The 22,033-nt window shown below is 33.0% G+C and overlaps 1 protein-coding gene across 1 annotated transcript in view; it reads left to right on the top strand.

Annotated features, from left to right (window-relative positions):
• Positions 1–22,033, top strand: part of LOC148278240 (multicopper oxidase 3-like) — a 56,094-nt gene that overhangs the window by 6,746 nt on the left and 27,315 nt on the right. The window contains exons 2-3 of the mRNA XM_088231699.1: positions 3,358–3,705; positions 16,269–16,479. Coding sequence (XP_088087825.1) covers positions 3,358–3,705; positions 16,269–16,479 — 559 coding nt within the window. The remainder of the gene's footprint in view (positions 1–3,357; positions 3,706–16,268; positions 16,480–22,033) is intronic.

The following is a 22,033-nucleotide window of genomic DNA, read 5'->3' as shown; positions in this document are numbered from 1 at the left end:
TTTAAATCACAAAAAAGGAAAGTAAGATTTTTTATTAAATTTTATGGGTTGGCAATCAATTCCCAAAACTCATTATTTTCGAAATGCAGAATCATTAATGATAGAGAAGCTTTAATTCCTTCATAATATAAACTTGTAGTTTGATCAGTAGTAATAATTAAAAATCCGTGGTAAAAGTAACAATTTGGAAAAAAAGTGAATACTTCTGATTTTTAACTATTACTCATGATCAAGCTATGAGCTGTAAAAACTTTTAGGGAAAGTTTTGAATTTCCCGCGGATTTTTTTTTCGATGGATATAAGCGCCAACGTGAAATAGCGCAAATACAAAATTTGACCAATAGGAATGTGTTATTATACCTAAACGTCAATTAGTTGTTACGGCGCCGTAGTACTAAGTGGCAGATCTGAACTAGTAATAGTTCTACATTATCTCTGAGTGATGCATTCTGTGTAAGAATCCGTTTTTTTAAAATGTTTCTATGTCGGTTAAAATTATTTAAGCATTACTGAAAATCCATTTTAAAAAAAGTAACATGCAGAAATTAAAAAAATTGTAAGGCAATTAATCAATTCGGTATCCATTAAAAATAATTCATTTTTGTAAACGTTAAAATACAAACTTTTTTTAATTCAAAAAAACAACATCATCCGAAGTTTTTGAAATATGCATTTCAGTCAAATGCAACCCTTGAGGTTCGATGAAAAACACATATTCGCTCCGAACTTTTTTCCGATGAACATGTTGAATATATTATTATTCACAAGCCTAAGTCATGTGAATTGGATTATTTTGCAAAAAACCGCATGTAAATCGGTCCGGTAGTTATCAAGTCTATAAAGAACAAACTACCATAAACTTATTTTTATATATATTAGATTATGAAAGATTTGTAATTCTGAAATTATTCCGCGTGTGACATCACAAGTTCTCTTCGGTGAGTTCTGCTGATTGATGAATTAGCTAGACGTCGTTCGAAGTAGGGCATTTAAATGCTTGAATTTTTACCGCGCGTAAGAAATCATGTTTTATATCCAATTTCCTATAGCGCTGAACTTCTTCATAATTTGTTTTCAAATGTTTTTGGACAAATGCAAGATAGTAAAAAATACCATGAATTGGACAAACATTATATCGGAGACCAATCGTCGCATTGGGGAAACAAGGTTCTATGTAGATTCATAATTTTTTTGAGACATGAAAGTTTGAAATAAAGACATTATTTTATCTAATTTTTTTTATTTATATTGTCTTAATAAACTTAATAATAATTAAAGATTGATTTCTTTTTTCTTTAAAATTTTGATGCAGATAGAACCGATATTTAAATATAAATATAATAAGAGTTCAATGTAAAAAAACATATTTTGTTAGATAGAACCTTGTTTCCCTAACGCGACGAAATTTAAAATCAACATTAAAAAGCACATTCATTATTTATATTCTCATCTACTAACCAGAGGAGGCATTATATGATTTGACCTTATAATATTTTTATATAACCCTGACGTGTTTTTAAATAAAAAAATAATGATTCACGAAAATGTGGTTTTACACCGCAATATTTAGCCGTGCCCGGACTAACACCGGAAGCGTAAGATTGATTCCCTTGCATTCATAAAACATATTATAGAGATTCGGTGCTATTGATTTGGTGTACCAAGGTAGCACCCTATGCACCACAGTGTGGGGATTTAATAAAAAAGCAATTACCTGCAAAGCGGTTTTTAGAGGATTGTTAGCAGGTAGGAAAGAGAGGATGTGGAAAGAAGTTTAGCGGTTTTTTATATATTTTTTATAAGTTAATAGACTATCAAACTAAGCCAAAATAAAATATTTATGTATTTATTTATTTATTATATATACGGCCTAAGTCAATTACAACAGTTATATGATGAAATCTATATGTACACGAAACTGAACAAAAATAACGTAAAATTATGTAGCAAAGACAAACGCTAGATAGTTTTATGTTCTTAAAACCCAAAAAAGTACAGTAAACAACAATACTGCTCAACCCCAGGCTCGCGGGCCACATTGTGGCCCGCCTACGAATTTTAAATGGCCCACTTCGAGAGTAAGAAACAATATATATATTTTTATCAATGCCTTCATAATCAGTTTGACTAAAATAATTAGCTATACTGCCAATATTTAGTTAGAACTCACTGAGCTACAAAATCATTTTGCCCTAAAAAACCTTTTTGCCAAAAAAGTATCCTCGAAACTACAACATTCCTCGGAAGATTTTGCAGATTTCTGGATATTGGTACCAAAAGAAGACTTTCCTGCAATAAATGACCTGGCCTTGCAGTTCTTAAGGAGTTTCGGATCAACATATGTTTGTGAAAAGGTTTTTTCAAATCTTAATTATGTTAAAAATAAATTCCGCTCATCACTAACAGAGCAACATATTTTTGAATGTTGATACATTAGGAGAAAATTACTGCAACAAAACAATGTCAGAAATCACATTAATTTCATTAATTACTTATTTTTAGATTTTGATTTCAGATGCTCTTTATGTTATTATTTTAATAAACTTATTTAACGCCTAATTTTCGGCGTTTCGAAATACTTTTTAATTTATTTAAATCAGTTTCGGTTTCGGGCGAAATTAGAACATAAGCCAAAATTCGGTTTCAGCTAAAAATCTTCTTTCGGTCGGTCACTATTGATTAAATTCTTAAAAAAAACCGCGATAAAACATTTTGAAAAATTAATCGACCAATCTAAATTCGACACTAAATCCAAACAAACAAAAATAAATGACCGTAGTTTTTAAAAAAATAAAATATTATGGCTTTTACCATTCATGGTAATATTAGCCAGAAACATGCAATATTTACAAATGTTGTTACAAAAAAGTAAGATGATCAGTCTTACGCTTCAGGTAACAGTCCAAGGACAGTGAAATATTGCAGTGTTAAACCACCTTTTTTAATATTTTTATTTAAGAATATAAGAAGAAAAATAATTTAAACCACTAAACCGCGAAACTGGCTTGTCAGCAGGTTAAAAACAAATATTTCACGTCGACCCTTCCAGGAATCGAACCCGGGACCTCAAGCATGGTAGGCGAACGCGCCAACCACTACACTATGAGGCCGACTTATCCCCACACGATTACCTTTTTCAGGATTTATACCTGAGAGTAACCATCGAGTCGAAAACGCTCGTCCAGGATTTTGTTTCTATTTCACACACAGAACTGTATTCTTCATCCGCTTGGACACATACTATAAAACACAGTTGAAAAGTATAATTGGCCTTCAATTTTGGTTTATTTGTGATTATTGTTTTTTTTTTTTGTAATGGTTGTTTCTTAAAATAAATAATTATATTTCCGTTTTCAGATGTCAAACATTGCGGTGGTCCTTGCAAGTTCGGACAGAAACCCCGGATGTGCAGTTTCTCGCTCAGGGTGGAAGGCTCTGTGGTCCGCAACAGGACCGTCATGGCCGTGAATGGTCGGGTGCCCGGGCCGGCGCTGGAGGTGTGCGCCAAGGACCTCGTGGTAGTGATGGTCACCAACCGCCTCCCGCAGGAGCTGGCCCTACACTGGCGGGGCGTCACGCAGACTGCCAGTTCTTATATGGACGGGGTGCCCATGGTGACGCAGTGCCCCATATCCACCGGGGCCAGCTTTAAATATATCTTCAGGGCAGACGAAGTTGGAACATATTTGTACCATGCGCATTCAGGTAAAGGCTCTTTTATTATTTTTATACAAACGTGTTTCTTGATTTTTAATCTTTATTTAAATACCTTTTAAACCTACTTACATTATTCTCCATTGTAACTTGGTACTGATTTCAGTAATACTTGCTGCTTTTTAGTTTTATGAAGGTACACAATAGTATAAATTCGATAGAAGCATATTCGATAAATACCCGACACTTTATACATTCAGGATGCTTCGGTATCATTCGGAAATACTTCTTCTAGTCAGGATGTTTCTGAATCAATTGAGCGCTCGTTACTGTTCAATTTCGTAACGCCTCAAAATTGCCCCTGAGTGGCACCTGCTAACGTCACTCAACATAATCAGCAATGTTTTGAGTATGTCCAAATGTTTGCAGACAGGCTGGATTTCCTCTCTAGGGAGTTATTTAGATCTAAATTTATTGCAACAGAGATGGAAAACATTGTGAGAAGGGAATATGGAAGTCTAGGCATTTACAGGGCTTATGACCTGTCATTGGCTGGTTTGATAAACTAATAGTTTTTACTGTAGTATCTTAAAATATAAGCCATAAAAGAAATTTGTATTGTTTCTCTTATTATGAGGTGGCTAATGCGTATGGTATTTCCTTCCACACGTCTGCTATTTAATAAGCCACTGCGGTCCGAAACATCCCCAACGGATAACGCGAAAAAAAATAATTAAATTAATTTTTATTAATACAACAATAACTGTAACTGTTTGCAAGCGCAGTAGAAGAACGTTACGACGGAACCACGATACTGATCAAGTCCTGTAATTTGGTATAGGTACAGTATTTTAGACTCATGGCCAGGGACTGGAACCCAAATCCATATGTAAAAACTTGGCTAAGAAAATACAGAACTGCAGACGATAAACGAACGAGGCAAGTAAAACCAATCGTTTCGGAAATCAATACGTTTGGTAAATTGTTTTAAACTTATGATGAGGTGAGCAATATTAGTTTGTTCATAATGTTTAATTGTATTATTAAGTGTTAAAACTTATTTTAACTTTATTTTGTAAAACAAAAAAAATGTTTTTTTTATATTTACTTATTGAAAAAAATTCTTGACCAAATCAGTATAAAATTACGAAATGGTTGGTACATACATAATAAATAATAACGTTTCTACCTCTCTTATAGAGTGAAAACTCGTGTTGAAACATGTTATTTTTTAAGATAATAAATTGCATTTGAAAAAGCTGAGTGGAAGACTGATCTACGAGTGTACGTTATTACGACTTATTATAAATACAAAATATTAGAAAATAAATACCTAAATTCTGGTGGTATATTTATGTACCACTTTGTTCAAGGTATATAAAGGGTTAAAACCTATCGCATGACATTAATTGTTGCCACATGTGACATTATTAGCTATAAAAATGCTCTACAGATTTGTCGATAACAATATTGTAGAATGATTTTAGTAGTTATTTTATACAATATCGTTGGTTTACACAATGAGGAACTTCAGCCCTACGGGAAATTGGATACAATAAATGTTTTATTACGCGCGGTAAAAATTAGAGCACTAAATTATACGGCAGTTTCCCGAAAATGTACGAAAAAAAACAAACTACTCTGAATGACGTCACTTGTTCACATGAATCAACCACTGTTAAGAGAGTTATGGAAGATTTCCGGTTTGGTTGCCGTCAATGGACCAATGGGCAGAACTGATCGAGAATAAGCGGAAGAGAACCTCCGACGTCACACGCGGAGTTATTTCAGAATTACAAAACTTAAAAAAATTATAGCGCTGATAAAAAAAATGTCTTAGTTCAATGGTCTATTAACAAATCAAATAATATTTAAAAAAACACTTAATTTCCTCAGTGATTTTTTTTTCTAATCCTTCTCTGGCTGATGCCAGAAAATGGCAATTCCAGATATTATTTACAATGTTATTTTTAAAAGATGAAAGGAACATAAAGCTAGGGTTTCCCAGGACAGCGGTGCCCGTATCTTAACGGCCGTAGTGAACGGTGATGCGGTGGACAGCCGTCGTAGTGGTGACTAGAGAGTGGTTTTATTTTTTAACGGTGTTATCAACATCGTTTTCCTAGGAAACCACTCTCTAGTCACCGTTACGACGGCTGTCCACCTCATCTTCTTTCACTACGGCCGTTAAGATACGGGCGTTGCTCTCCTAGGAAACCCTAGCTTTAGTAAGAGACACACCAAGGCGGTCGGCCTAACCTCAATTGTTTACTGCTATAAATAAAAAAAAGCGTTCGGTACCGTATTTTTTGCGAGTGCACATCTGAACTCTACAGTATTTTAGTAGGCCTTCCTTTACTTGTTTGGTCGCCTCTCGGATCATTGAAATCACATTTGCATCAAATTCTCATTTACATTGTTTGCCTAAAATTTGTGATTTTAAAGTTGGCCAAGGTTGAAATATTTTTCAAAGCGACGGACATGACTAAAAAATATTCGAGGTTAATTATTATTGTGATTAGATTTCGTGTCGTACAAATGATGTAGGTCCTACTGTGAAGTTATCAAGCAGTTTGAGATTTTCACATTTCGACTGATTCAAGGAAAACACAGCGTTCGCTTACTTTGCTGAAGAGCACATTTTAAAAGCAGGGAACCTGTCATAGGCAGGTTTAAGTGGTCGCTTTACACACAGTATACTATTTACCATCCTGCCTCTGTTTACGTATCCATATTTCTTTGAGAGAATTTAAAATCTCATTTATATTTTGAGTTGGCGTTTATTCTGTAGAAACCCATATTTCAATTTTAATATTTCAATCAAATACCAATTACAAAATTAAAATTAGTAAATTGAATCAGCGTTTGATTCATATATTAAAATTTGAAAAATTCTCATTTAGATTTGTTTTTAATGTGTCGACTTTGTCGTTGCCTTGAATCGAACTCGGAAACTCAAAAATGAAAGTAATAGCAGTGCGGTGCTACGAGAAATTGGATAAAAAAAAAGTTTTCTTGCACTCGGTTAAGTTTTTTTATCCAAATTTTTAAAAATATTTTATTAATGCCTTAGTTTTATAGTCTTTTAACAATATAAAAAACAAGTACAATTTAAAAAGCTACTATACTTCCTTATTTACGAGGTGATAATGTGATCTTCATATATATAAAATAATACTGTAACTCTATGGCAAATGTCATACAACACTCACTGTGCTATCAGTTTGCAGATGATACGGCAATTGTTGCTATTGGAGACTCACAAATAGACGCGCAGCAAAAACTGCAATCGGATTTTAATCAAGTTTTAAGATGGTCACATGATTATAGCCTAACAATAAATATAAAAAAAACGAAAGCGTTACACATTACGTCCCCATATAATAGACCAAAAGAAGATTTGTTAATATATGCACACACTCACGAATGCTTGCATATCAATCTACAAGACTGCAAATGCACAAAAATAGATTACGTATCAAAATATAAGTATTTAGGTATTATTATAGATTCCACTTTTAATTGGGAAGAACAGATAAAAACAGTTTGCAATAAGCTAAGAGTTTGCCTACTTACCATGTACCATTTAAAACCATACATACCATACCCAGTGCTGAGACTAGTTTACTTGGGGCTAGTTGACCCAATTATTCAATATGGATTAAGAATATGGGGACTAAGTTTTAAATCTTATACGGATAGAGTCTTGAACTTACAGGTACAAATTTTAAAAATTATCGTACCTGTAAAAATAAAGAATGAAGCAAAAGACAACAATAAAATATTATTTGATTTTGTTACCGTTTTGCCAATTAACAAACAGTGTCAGTATGAGATAATGACAGATCATTTCCTCGATTGCAATTTTAAATCCAAAATAAACCACCAGATCATGACCCGACAAGTATCGGCACAGCAGCTGATGGTACCACGACAGAAAAACTACTATGGTGACAGAAGAATGGGTAGTATAGTACCAAAACTGTGCAATTTAATACCAGCTAAAAATCGTGATGAAAAAAACCTAATTTCATTGTTATTAAACTATGTACTTACTTAAAATTTAAAAAAAAAATGTAATATAACCCGCAGACAAGCTTCGGCTTTGCGGGAGCAAAAATACAATCATGTATGTTACTTATTGTTAAAATGAATAAAACTTAAAAAAAAACTAAAAAAAAACTAAGAACATTTCAATACATTTTTGGTGTATCAATTCTGTGCCCTAAGATTAAAACCCGAGTAATAATTCACTATGAGCGGGTGGCGTATTATTACTCTTGAGATAAAAAACGTAAACCTTATTGATTATCAATATACTCGCGAAAATTGACAAATAATTATACCACTAATTCGTTCAGTAGACGTACCCGTAGAAATTATAATGGACTCAGTATTGATGTATACATTTTTAACTGCACGTTGCATTTCTACAGAAAATTTATTCATGGAGTTGATTATTTGGGATAGTTGCTGAATGTACATCTTGAGTGGTTTGTGCTATGTATATGTATTGTATATGTTTGTGTATGTTTTATATGTGCGTTCATGTGTGTGTGCGTGGATGACTCGGGGTGTGCATTTGGTAGTTTTATTTATTACCAATGAAAACCTCAATGGAAAACGCAAATGCTAACAATTATTCTTTTCTCACTTGAGTTTCTTATTTATTTATTTTTTTGTCACACTTAGTGTTTAAATCTTTTGCATAATTTATGAAAACTTAACTGGTCTTTTTATGTTAGAAAATCGTTGTTCTTAATACTTTTTATGTATGACTGAATGTTTTCTGAATAAAATAAAATAATAAAAAATAAAAAAAACAGTACACTGATACCCCTTTTTAACACGGAGGATTCGTTTCACCCAGTACCGTGTAAAAAAAATATACAAAAAAAAAACAACGCTGGATAGATTTTCTTGCATAAAAATCAAATGATTTGTTTTCAATATTGTTGATTCCCCTTCGTGCTGCTGCGGATATCCTAATCAATCTTCTGAACACATTATGTGGTCTTGTCGCTTTCCCCCTCTCTATGATTACCAAATGGAGCTTCTCGCTACTATCCGTGGCCCTGTGATAGGTCCTGTGGGATACACAGATCCGGTGAATTTCGAGGCTTTTAAAAAGTTTTGTAATCATTTCGGCGTATTGATCATGTCCAATCAATTTAATACCAGTCGGTGAGGAATTCACTTCCCTCTTTTCGCAATCCAATGAAGTGCATATTATGTACTTCTGGATTACCTTCTTTCGGCACAAAGGTACTAAGGCTATTAGATCACAGAGAGCTCCTTCGGGCAGCTTTTTTCGTTTGGCAACGAGCAACTTTTCCGTGTATGTGGGCACCGCCCAGGAGACTTATGTCCTCAGATGCGGTGGGCGCTATGTGGTGGGCAAGTTGTTCTATAAAATTCATTCCGGGATTTATTTATAAAAAAAATAATATTTATTGCCCCTTTTTTTCCAAATATAACTATATTATACGTTAAGTAAATAAAATAACTATGTTACGCATTCTAATAACGAATTGTATTACTGTTACGCATTGTTAAATTAATGTTTTTTAAAAAAAATGTAAAACGAGGTTCCAGTGTATAAATTAATCTAAATGATATATGTATTATAAAATGTTGTTTTCTTTTTCTTTCTTTTTTAATTTTTTTTTCTCTCTTACTATTATATATGTATCTGTGTGTATTTAAATGTGAATATGTAATATTTTACATGTATTTTATATATATTTTTTAGGCACTATAAATATCATATATTAAATCATGTAAATGAATGCCTCGACACGGGTTGTGCCCAGTGAGGTATTAATATTAAAAAAAATAAATTATGTATAACGTGAAATAATAAATAAATAAAATTTATAAACTCGCTATGTGCGTAATGGAGTTCCACAACTTTCTGTTTTCAGCTTGGCCGTTCGTTGAGGTTTATAATTATCTCTGTGTATCGTAAGTTTCTTAGTTGTCACCCCCGACACATAAATGACTTGTTTGTTATCCTTCTGAAAATATAATTAAAAGACAATGAAATACTTTATCTTAATTTTCCTATTCGCACCCAGTGGTGCACAGACTGTACTGGTATTCCAATTGTGGCGTATCTTGATCATCTTTGTTACGTGGAAGGTAAGGTGTTTAGACTTACGCTCTAGGTGTCAGTCTAGGACCTTTAAGACAAATATTTCATGTCCAGGAATCAAACGTAGGACTTCGAACATAGTACGCGAACGCGCCGACCATTACACTATGAAGCGGACTTATCTCTCTACTCGTTTTCCCCTTTTCACGATTTTTACCTGAGCATCGAGTCGAAAATATTCATTCAGAGTTTTGGCTCTATTTCACACCAGAACTGTATTCTTCATCTGCCCGGATATGGAGAGTAACGAAAGTAAATAAACATACATAAATATAACAATAATTTATTCACTGACTTTTTTCTAAGTAGAAGATGTTTAGTGATTTAAGGTTATTTCCATATAAATCTACAAGATTAAGTATGCAGATGAATTATTATATTTAAAAAAAACGTTTGCAGTTAATAATGGTTAAATTATTAGATAATTAATTAACGCGATAGTTTTATATTTTCAGGAATTGGCATTGAAAAGGTCTCTCCGTTCTGAGGAAAAAGTCGTTGCTCTTTTAGAAGCGTATATACATGTATACGTCTATACGTGCAGTCTGTATACGTTTTGCGGAAATTAATAATTCCTTTAAAGCCAATATAAAGTAACGGAGTGTTAATAAACTTTCAATATTCTCTACTTACGAAGTAATTATTTTTTAATTAAATTTATTTACGAAAACAATATCTAGAATGCAACTGTTCATATTAATGATTGGCAAATGCGACAGTAACAATACTTCTAATAATCAATTACTGTCATAAAACGTATTAACATACCTGTGAACATTTATTGCGTGGATCTTGTCTAACAAGTTTCTATTGATGAATCGCCACACATCTCATTCAACGATATCATAAACCATTTGTTATATCGGCTGGATTTAAAAATTGAGCTTACTGTGTTTTATGCGATGAGATTGAAATTTTCGCAATATGTACGAAAACCGTTTTAATACATTTTTCGAAAATAAATATTTGCGTTCTTATCATTTACCCGAATATTTAAATTTTGGGCGCTCTTTTTTAGTCACAAATGATAGGAAATAAGTAGTGGTATAGCGAGATTCGAACTTCTTTATTCGGAGTCCGCGACACAACTGATAGGACCACACCCTGTTTATTTATTTTGTTTTTTCGTAGAAATGTCAAAGGTAGATAAGTAGATGTGGGACTGCAAATCAATGTTGATAAAACAAAAATGATGACACAGAGCAGAAACCCATCGCACAGAGCAAGAGGTTGTGTCCAATACAAAGATAACTACTCCTTCGAAGTGGTCGAGCAATTCACCTACCTGGGCTCCAGTATAACTGAAAATAATGAGGATCATCAGAAATCAGAAAAAGAATCACAGCAGCCAACAAAACATACTTTTCTTTGCTGCCAGTATTCAAATCACGTAACGTCCACAGGAAAACCAAAATAACCATATACAAAACAATTATACGTACTGGATTGGCATATGGGTGTGAGGCGTTAACACTGACAGTAAAGATGGCTTAAATGCTGAACACTTTTAAACGAAAAGTACTCAGAAGAATCTGCGGACCAGTGAGAGAGAATAATCAGTGGCGCATTCGGTATGACGAAGAACTGTACAATATATACCAGGCCCCGAGCATCTCGGCACATATGAAGATGCTTAGATTACGATGGGCCGGACATGTACTGCGAATGCCTGACTCACGTGTCCCTAAAACAATAATGAGCCGACACCCGGGAGTAAAGAGATTAGTGGGAAGACCCAGGCTGAGATGAGAGGATGAAGTGAGAAGGGATGCAGCGCAGTTTCTCCAGGTGGTAAATTGGAAGACGGCGGCTGAGGACCGACAGAGTTGGAGGCGAAAGTTGCAGGAGGCCAAAGCTCGATATGGGCTTTAGCGCCATCGGAGATAGAGAGAGATAACTAGACATGTGTATTTTAGTTTCTGGTTCACTTTTTATTTCTATCGTTTTAAAAAAAAAAAAACATTTTTATGTGAATGAGTAATGTTCATTGTACATACCTTATAATCTTTGATCTTGTTTTTTCCTGGTGTATCATATTGTAGTTAAATATAATAAAAGTAAAATCTAGTTAAGAAAAAACTTAGATAAAAAAACTAATAATGTCCATGGTAAAACATTTTTAATTGTTTCCCCCATTCTTGGTTACTTAATATTATTTACGCGTAGGTATAAGTAATCAATGAAAAACTCCTTAGGTTTAATCTGGACTGTAAAATAATTTCAGGTATGCAAGTAATTATACAATTTATCCTACAAATTAAAATTTTATATGAACGAAAAATGTATCCGCCATAATTTTTTTTCCCGGCAACTTTTTTCTTCCTACGCATTTGAGAAAACCTGTTGATTTAGTAATTGCATTAAAATATAAAACATATAATAAATTCTAGAATCTGTTAACTGAGACTTTTATTTAGGTTTTAGTGTCTGCTTCTGTGGCGTAAAATATATAAACTTTGTGTAAAATACAAAGGTACGTTGACTTTAGCGCTACTAATATAATTTCGCAATATTTTCATACAACGCAAGGTTGATTGCTGCAGTAAATGCATTTATTAAAAATGCAGTTATGAGAGCACGTAATTATACAATGTAGTGATGGTATTATTAGCATTAGCATTGTGAATTTATTTATTTATTTATTCACACTCTTTATCAAAATACAATTCCATGTTCACTTTGCCCAGCTAACAAGGGTACATACCCCTTCCAAGCTAGGCAATTACATTTTAATATATTATAATAGTTAACAAATTAATATAGAGCACAGACAAACAAAATATAAACTTATTCGGATACACATTTTGATTCATATACATACAGACATACACATATATACACACACATATATATATATATATATACACATGTACATACACACACACGTACATACACCCATGCGCATACACATACATACATTCATAAAAACATAGACAATTTATTTATGCGAAACTTCATGGTTGTCATCTATAAATATATATTTTTTTTAATTATTCCTTATTTTTTATATTTTATTTTTGACATCCAGTAAGGTTCTCCAATCCGTGGCATGGATCAACATGAATTATTCATTAAATATGATTATTATCAACAATTTCTAATTGATGTTGCTATTTCATATAATTTATTGAAATTATAGGTACACTGAATTTAAATGTAGGTAGGTATAACAAATAGTGGTAATATTAGTATAATAGAAAATTTGTATTTACGTATGATTTTTTTCGAAACTTGTTCAAGTACAGATTACTGACGAAGGCGCTATGAATTTTCGTATATAAATAAGCACATTTTCGTACAGAAAATTAGATTTTCACTTTATAGACAATTAAAAAAAAACTATTGATTTTACATTGCTGTCGTGGTGCAATAAAAAATAAACAAATATTTTTTTCTTTTCAGTAATCTAATTTCTCCTGACTATAAAACGGAAGTATTTTATTAGTAGTTGAATAAAATCCATGATAATATCAGCTTTGTTACTTCAATTTCGCTAAGGTTTTTTAAGAAAAGTATCTACGTAATCAATCCTAGGTACATGTTAAAATTAAAGCACTTTATTTGATTTACAGCAAAACCTTGCGAAATCTCTGGATTCTAAATGGGAAATAACATGTTTTCCTCTTATGGCTCAATTGTATTAAATTCAACATAATGCACCTACATACACGCGTGATAAAAAATAACTTTTTTCTCACGCACGTATAATGTACATACCTTTACAATTGAATGAGTACCACGGATGGCGTTGTAACCTATAATTTAAACGTGAACATAAAACATGACTGATTTAGACATTTTGTATAAAATATGACAGTGAAATTAGATATTTGTCGGAGTAAAATTAGACTTTTCTGCGGTCACTATTAATAATATTACGTTTTTAAATTATTTTTAAAGCGTGTAATAATTATAAAGATATATTATTCAACATGTCTCTTTTTCTCGGTAGATTCCAATTAACATACAAAATATAAACATATTATAGATATTTATGTCTAAAATTAAAACTTTAGACGGGCATGAGCACAGATATATTTATGTATTTAGTGGGCATGAGTATCTACAGGCTTTAAGACAGATATTTTGATTGAGACGGAAAAAAAAATTGTACGGGAAATATTTTCGTGTTCCACATAAATCAACTAGATTTATTTTTTTGTTTCAGTCTTAATTATACTAATTATTAATTGAATTCGCCTGTTTTCCCGTATGCAGCGGCTTTCAAATCAATACAGGGATTATTTTGATTTGTTTCATACCTCGCCGTTGACAATCAAGTCCTGTATTCTAAAAAAATAATAAATTGAGGGTTTAATTAATCATTTGATTTTTATCCTTGAGTTTTTTATTTTTGTATAGCGTTTTGTATTTGTATTTATATTTGTAAAACTATGTTTTATTTATCCACGTTATGATACTACATCTAGAAAAGCCTCATAGACATTTATAAACAAGAAATACGCGAGTCAATTCATTTTACTTGGGTACTTTACGCCCTGTCTAATTTTTTACAATTATTTGAAAGTCTAAAATTTTGCATATTTTTAAAATGTCCATGTGTTGAGAGCTGAATATATTATAATATATATGTACATAAGTCTATACTGTTTGTATGTTTTTGTGTATTGTTATTTAACATTTAAAAAAAATATTTTGTCTTTTTATTTGGTATAATTATATTTCGAACCCGAGACTTCACATGGTAGGCAAGTGCGCTGACCATTATACCACGAGGCCGACATGGTCGATATGTTCGATTCCCGTCATGGTTGATATAAAATATTTATTTAAAAGGGTATGTTTACACCAGAATATTTCATAGTCCCTGGACTGGTACTGATCATCTTACCTTCATGTAACAAAAATAATCGAGATACGCTGCAATTGGTGTACCAATGCAGTTACCTATGCACCATTAAACGCGGAAAGGGAATGATGATGATGATGATAGTAATTATATTTTGTACGCCTTTGTTTTGTTCAATTTAATTTAATTGAGTCCAATTAAATCTTCAATAACCTCTGCTTTATATGTGCGTAACAATAAGTTTTTTTTATAGTGAGCGATCAAAACAAGATTTTCAGCCGAAACCGAATCCGTTCTAATTTCGGCCGAAACTGAAACCGAAACATATTTAAATAAGTTGAAAGTCACATGAAAACGCTCAAAATTAGGCGTTTTTATTATTGAACCTTGCAAATTCATTAAAATAAGTGTTAAATAAAATACACAGTTAAATTAAGGGCATAAATTTAATGAGTATTTTTTTTTATTTATAGCGCTTTTTGGTTCGTAGTTATGTTATTTATTTATATATACGCCCAATGGGCATTTTTATGGACACATTTATACAAAAAAAAAATTATAACAAAATTAGAAAGACTCAATGGTTTATAGTAGACTTTGTGGGAGTGGAAGCGGGAGAGAGGTGTTTATAATTGAATTTGATTCGGTGATCGTTTGAAAGAAGACAACTTGTTATCAAAGAAATCAAGACTGGTATGTTTGTTGGCAGACCTAAGAATTCTGGGCGCGGGAGAATGAAAACCATAGTTAGTTATATGGTTATCGGTATGAAAGAGTAAGTTTTGTCTGAGGTTTCTAGTTGGGATATTCAATTTTATTAAGCTCAGTAGTTCAGGCGCATCAAAGAGTGAGTTGAAAATTTTAAATAGGACTATAAGGTCGGATTTATTTCGACGGTCTTGAAGAGAAGATATATTCAAAGTAGTTTCTAACTCCTTATACGTATATAGGTCTCTGGATAAGCTCAACCTCCAGCCTATCTTTCTTAAAAATCGATGTTGAACTGATTCAATGTTCTTGATGCGAACATCATAATATGGAGACCAGATAACAGAGGAATACTCTAGATGCGGGCGAACTAGGGAACAGAAGAGAGTTTTAAGGGTATTGATATTTTTGAAGTCAGCTGTGCTTCTGTTAATAAACCCAAGAAGTTTTAAGGATTTATTGATAACATGTTCAATATAAATTGTAAAAGAAAGTTTAGTGTTTCATACATACTCGTATAACTTACAGCCGAACGTAATCCGACACTTCCCGACCGCTGGTTTCGGTCAATTTTTGGCTGAAACCGAAACTTCGGTCGGTCACTATTTATTTATTCTAGTGTGCCAACTACCGCAAACGTAATTTAAATGTTTACTTGATTCTCCGACAGGCACCAACACATTAACAAGGGTTATTAATTTTGACTAAATAATATATGTATTTTTTGTAATGTAAAAAGCGCATTAATAAATAAATACACACAACGTAGTCAATTATCTTTTTTTAAAACTTTATTTATACAAAATTTTAAAGAAACGGAGATTTCCGAGTATTATATGCCGTATTTGTCTGGTGGTCGGTCCTGGCTACTTTCCCTGACATCTCCATCCATATATAGTATATCTTGCTTGTTTTAAAACGACACGATGTTACTACTTTCAGTGTCGCAGCAGTTGCACGGCGTGTTCGGCGCGCTGATCGTGCGCCAGCCGTCTCCGCTGGAGCCCGCCAGCGGCCTCTACACGCACGACCGGGGCACGGCGCACGCGCTCGTCGTGTCCGCCGTGCCCGAGGGCGGGGCGGGCGCGCTGACCGCACGGCCCGCCCACCTCGAGCTGGACGGGCGAACGGGATGGGGCGGGGACGTAAGGAGGTAATTCGTTTTTCACATTCTAAAGGTCCTCGGCTAAAACGGGCTGATTGCTTTTTTTTTATTTTCGAGAAATTGATTAATGCCTTTTTTTTCTCTCCTGAATGAGTTTTATAGAACGGAATATTCAAAACGAACAAATTCTGGCTTCTTGTCTTACAAGTTGTAGGAAATTAATATGGGATCGCGGCTGGCAAACACGCAGTCAAAATGCGACCATTACTGCAACGAGATAATTTTTACATGTTCAATAAATGAGTTAAAAAATATTTGATTAAATATGCGAACCCGATGTCCTACAAATAAGGTTTTTATTCTTCGTTTTACTCTTTTGTAAAATTAGTTTTTTGCTAACGAACTCGTTTTTGCCGTATATCCTCCATTTATGAATATTTTAAGGTCCCTATCATTGTAAATCGGAGTTTCTTTTAAAAAGACGCGTGCTAGATGGTTGAAAATATGTGAAAAGTGTTCAGAAAGAAATTTGTACATCCTTATAAAGTTAATGATAAATAATTCATTATTAAATGTCTTAAAATGTTTTTTTTACGTTTTATGGTTAAACCTTAAAAATGTTATTTTAGCTTTTAATCGTCTAATGTTTTTATTTTTACTACATTAACTACGCTTTAAAAAAGTGTTGTCTCTTAAGCCCTTATAATTCATATTTAAAAATAAGTCTTATTAAAAATTAACCTTAAGGATAGAATACACGACGGATTTCGTTTTGTTTATTATGATTGGTTAAATAATTGTATAATTGGTCAAAATACCATAAAGAGTAAGGTACTTTGGTATGTTTTTTAAACTTGAAAAACAAAATTTATATATATATTCGAATGAAGAAAGAATCCGTAATTTTCATTCGTATAATACTGAAGGGGTTTGTGGGGACCAGAGAGTAAGTAATAAAAACGTTTTGTTGTCTATGCGCGCAGTGCCCAATGGACCTATATAAGGGCGCGTTACACGTCACTCGCCCTTCTCTGCCTCCACCAGCATTCAATTTCAATCTATAGTATTATTAGTTCTTAAGATGTTATGACTAAATGAATAAAGCATAAATAAATGAAAACCCCTAGGATTACTAGTAATTTTTCGCCTATATGTGATTCCACTAAAGCTAGGGTTTCCTAGGACAGCGGTGCCCGTATCTTAACGGCCGTAGTGAACGGTGATGCGGTGGACAGCCGTCGTAGTGGTGACTAGAGAGTGGTTTTATTTTTTAACGGTGTTATCAACACAATTTTTATAGGAAAACACTCTCTAGTCACCGTTACGACGGCTGTCAACCGCATTAATGTTCACTACGACCGTTAAAATACGGGCACCGCTGTCCTAGGAAACCCGAGCTTTAAAGGGTTACAACTTGAGCTTCAGTAAAGTCACATTCGATTCCCGACATGGTGGATACGAAATATTTTTTTGAAGAGGTGTTTTCACACCTGAATATTTCATAGTTCCTGGACTGGTGCCTGAAGCGTAAGACTGATCATCTTACCTTCACGTAACAAAAATGATCAAGATACGCCGCTATTGGTGTACCAATACAGTGCCCTATGCACCGTTAGGTGCGGAAAGGGAATGATGATGACGATGAAAGTCACATTTAATGAGGAAGTTCAGTGGTTTTATTTTATTTTTTATTTGTTAATAGACTGTTAAACTAAGCCAAAAAAATATCTGTCGTATTATCAGTGCTATGATTTTTTAAAGTTTCCTATTTCTGAAATTACTCCACGTGTGACGTCTCAAGTTCTCTTCCGCTTCTCCTCAGTCAGTTTTACCGATTGGTCCGTTGACGCTAAGTTAACCGGAAATCTTCCACAACTCTATCATCGGTTGATTCATATGAACTAGTATGTCGTTCAAATGAGTTAGTTTTTATTAAAATATTTTTTTCGTATATTTTCAAGAAACTTTGTCGTACAATTTAATGCTCTAATTTTTACCGCGCCCTATTAAATATTTTTGTATCCAATTTTCCGTAGAGCTGAAGTTCCTCATAATTGTGATCTCACCGGTAGTCGAATCCTGAACCCATGTAATGCCAATATCAGACGGATCGGACAAATCCACGAACAGCCAAGGACGGGTCATTAGCTCTATAAATGCCCAGATTTCCACATTCAATTCTCAATATTAAAATAATAAAAAAAAAACAATATTTGTATAAGAAGATTTGGACGTAATAAAAATATTTTAAAATTCGGTAGGCCGTGTATAATGAACTTGTATGTGTTTAGATAATGTTTGTATTATAAATGTAGATGTGCTTTATTATCTTATTACAAACTTTTAAGGTAAACAATGGATACTTATAAAATATTTCCAACTGGACAGTTTCTTTATTTGATAAGCATCCATTGGCCATGTTCAGCCGTTTTCCTTCGTACAACGTGAGTGTTTAACTTTCCAAGTGATTTCAAACCAAGACGCGCGACGTCTAATGCGAGTCGTTTATAATGACCGTGGTATCTCAGCCGAAGAAATCACAGACCGAAAAATAGACACTTATTGAGCGTTTGATTATTATTCTCTATTATTCTAGCTTTGGAAACTTGATTTCAGTAATTATGTAAACCACCTTTAACAAAGCAACAGTTCACGGGTTTAAGTCAAGTTCAAGTATAGTAGATAGGCAGTTTTTTTATGTTGTTTTATTTTAGTATTACAACATTAAATAAACCTACATATTATAATTAGTACACGTGAAGTAAACTTATTTCCTTAATGTAATTTATTTTATTTTGATTTCTCATATATGTGCGCTATTTTAACATAGAAAATAAAAAGGAAAAAAATGTTTTAAAAGGCTATAAAAAATGGGTATTGGAGGTAGATAGGCGTAAAATAGATGTCATTCGGCCAAACCAATTTTGAATTATCTACTACACTGCAGTACTTAACCCCTTAACGGTCTTTGGTAATAAGTTTTACCATTTGCTATAAGATTCATCTTTCTTATAAAAACTATGGAAACGTAATATTTATTGACGATTCTTTATTTTACAGACGCTTTCTGGTATACAAGCTTGCCACTTTTTGTATTTTGCGGTAGTCGGTTCATAAAAAAATTACGAAGAAAATAACGTTCATAAATATACATTCAAAAGTGGTAATTGCGTTTTACTAGTGTGCATTTAATATTTTTGTACATTTTTTAATATAAATAATATACGCAGAGAGAAATTTAGTATATTGTAGTGTTTTATATTCTGTGAGATTTTTTTTCACAGTTTTGGAATTGAATAATTTTCTCTCGGTATAATTATTATATTTTTTATGTGCATTCTTACATGCAAAACAAAGTGTATTGTTAAGTGCCTTCGGCACGGGTTACTCAAGTAAGGTCACATTATTTTTAATGTTTTATACTTTAATGCGAAAAATGAAAAAAAAAAAGAATTATTTTTGCGCCACAATAGGCAACGAGGCCCAATAAAAGTTGTAAATTACGGCACAGAACACCTAGGCTTGAGGAAAATCACATTTATTTTTTGTGTTCTCACCAGGAATCGAACCCGGAACCCTTTGTGTGTGAGACAAGCGTCTTACTTATTACCCCACGGGGACCGCTCAAAATAAATGTAAAAATAAACATGTGATTTATACAATGAACTTATCAATTTAGAAAGTTAAAAAAAAAATACGGGAATAGTTATTATTCTCTGCATTGAACAATATTAAGTATAATCATAAATCTTATTTTATTAATCGTATTAATTCACAAGACGCCGTACATTTAGGGTCGATTGATTTTTCATTTAGTAGCTACACTTAAGGGAAAACTCTGGGTGGGTTACTGGTTATGGCCTTTGGTGTACTGGTTATTGCGTTAATCTGCCACTATTTTTGTAATAAATAAAAATCAATCCAACCTAGGCAATTTAACCGTGCTGTGTTGATTTAAACGATCCGTCTGAAATTGTCTATTTATAAATATATTTTTGTCGTACTGAAAAAAATATTATGCAGATACCGGCATGGAACAGAAAAAAATATTGTGACGCGAGTGTTAAGAGGATTTGCGTGTCTGGGAATTTTGACGAATAGGCATTTGAACATTGTGCTAAAAGGACGACTGCACGTCGGACTGATTATGCCTAAATCAAATCAACAAAATCCTCGCTTCATTCAACCCTTTCTTGGCTGTTTTTTTAAATAAAGAGTATTAGAATGAAATTTTCCGTGTCGGTACATTTTGCGTTTTTCAAAAATAGTTATCATATTTGTACCCTTCGCGTTCGTCCGAAGACGGCATATAAAACTAGGCGCTTTTAAGGGTTTTTGGATGGTCCTAGTTCTCAAAATAAACTATTTATATTTAAAAGACACGCCAATGGTAAATATATAAAATACGGGAATACGTTTGTATGAAGAAAAATCAGACCGCGTTTCCTCTTAATGACTGAAATGTGCGCAACTGATCGGACATCCTTTGAAATCTTTTTCTTATTCAATCAATTTATTACAATAGAAAAATAATTCTTAATTTAATTTGTGAAAATAAAAATTACTACGTGATTTATCAACGATCGCATCGATTATTACTCCGGAGGCAATAACACTTCTGTGCTTGAACTATGTTTAATCATGCTATTCCAATTTACTGTTTTCTTCCAACACGACAGTCAATTTGAAACTATGTATTTTATGTACTTTCCAATAAATAATCGATCAATCATTTATATCTACATAGTAGATAACATCCTACAACACATCTGTGATGGAGTGTGGTGAAAATTAAACTAATTATTATTAGCTTACCGTCTGATCAAAAATTATTAATGTTTGTATTTGTTATTATGTAGGTATCGCAGCTTTTGTGGTGTAATGGCAAAGACATTTGACTCGAACATGGAAGGTTCCGGTTCGATTCCCGGCGAAAATTCAAAAATACAATGTGATTTTTTTAACCTTGGTGTTTTGTGCTGTAATTGAGCATCCTGATCTGTTGTGGTGCAAAAAAAACAAAAATAACTGTTGATTATCAATTATTTTCTTAAATAGTTTTCGGCACATACGTATAATTTAAAAAGTACATGTTTATTTTAATATATTGCAATAGATATGGAGAACATTTTATGAAAGGGAATATAGAAGTCTAGGCTAGTCTAATATATATACAGGGCTTATGACCTGTTATTAAGTAGCCATTGTACACACACAGTGTAACATTCACCATTCTGCTTATGTTTGGACATCTATATTTCTTAAATTCTTCTATTGATCTCTGTGAAGTTAGAGCTAAACCCTTTATTGAGGCGGGTGACAATACTTTATATGAATAAAATAATCTATCCGAACAAGATTTTCATTTTAAGAAATTAAGAAAATGAATCTGGGGTATTTCAGGATACACTTTAGTAAGTATCGACATCTTAAAGTGATTACATGATTACATAGGATATTTTCTATGTAGTTGATAATATGATTACGATTAAGAATGTGAAAAAGTGATGTATTACACACAATCGCAATCACAAATCAAAGGTCCGAGGCTTGAACCCCACTCTACCACAACATGATTTTTATTTTCTAATAGTGAGTTTAC

This window comes from Micrasema longulum, unplaced genomic scaffold (genome assembly GCF_059751315.1).
Source record: "Micrasema longulum isolate JH-2025_06_02 unplaced genomic scaffold, ASM5975131v1 h1tg000904l, whole genome shotgun sequence".
Lineage (NCBI taxonomy): Eukaryota > Metazoa > Arthropoda > Insecta > Trichoptera > Brachycentridae > Micrasema > Micrasema longulum.
This window is presented reverse-complemented; position numbering and strand designations above follow the sequence as displayed.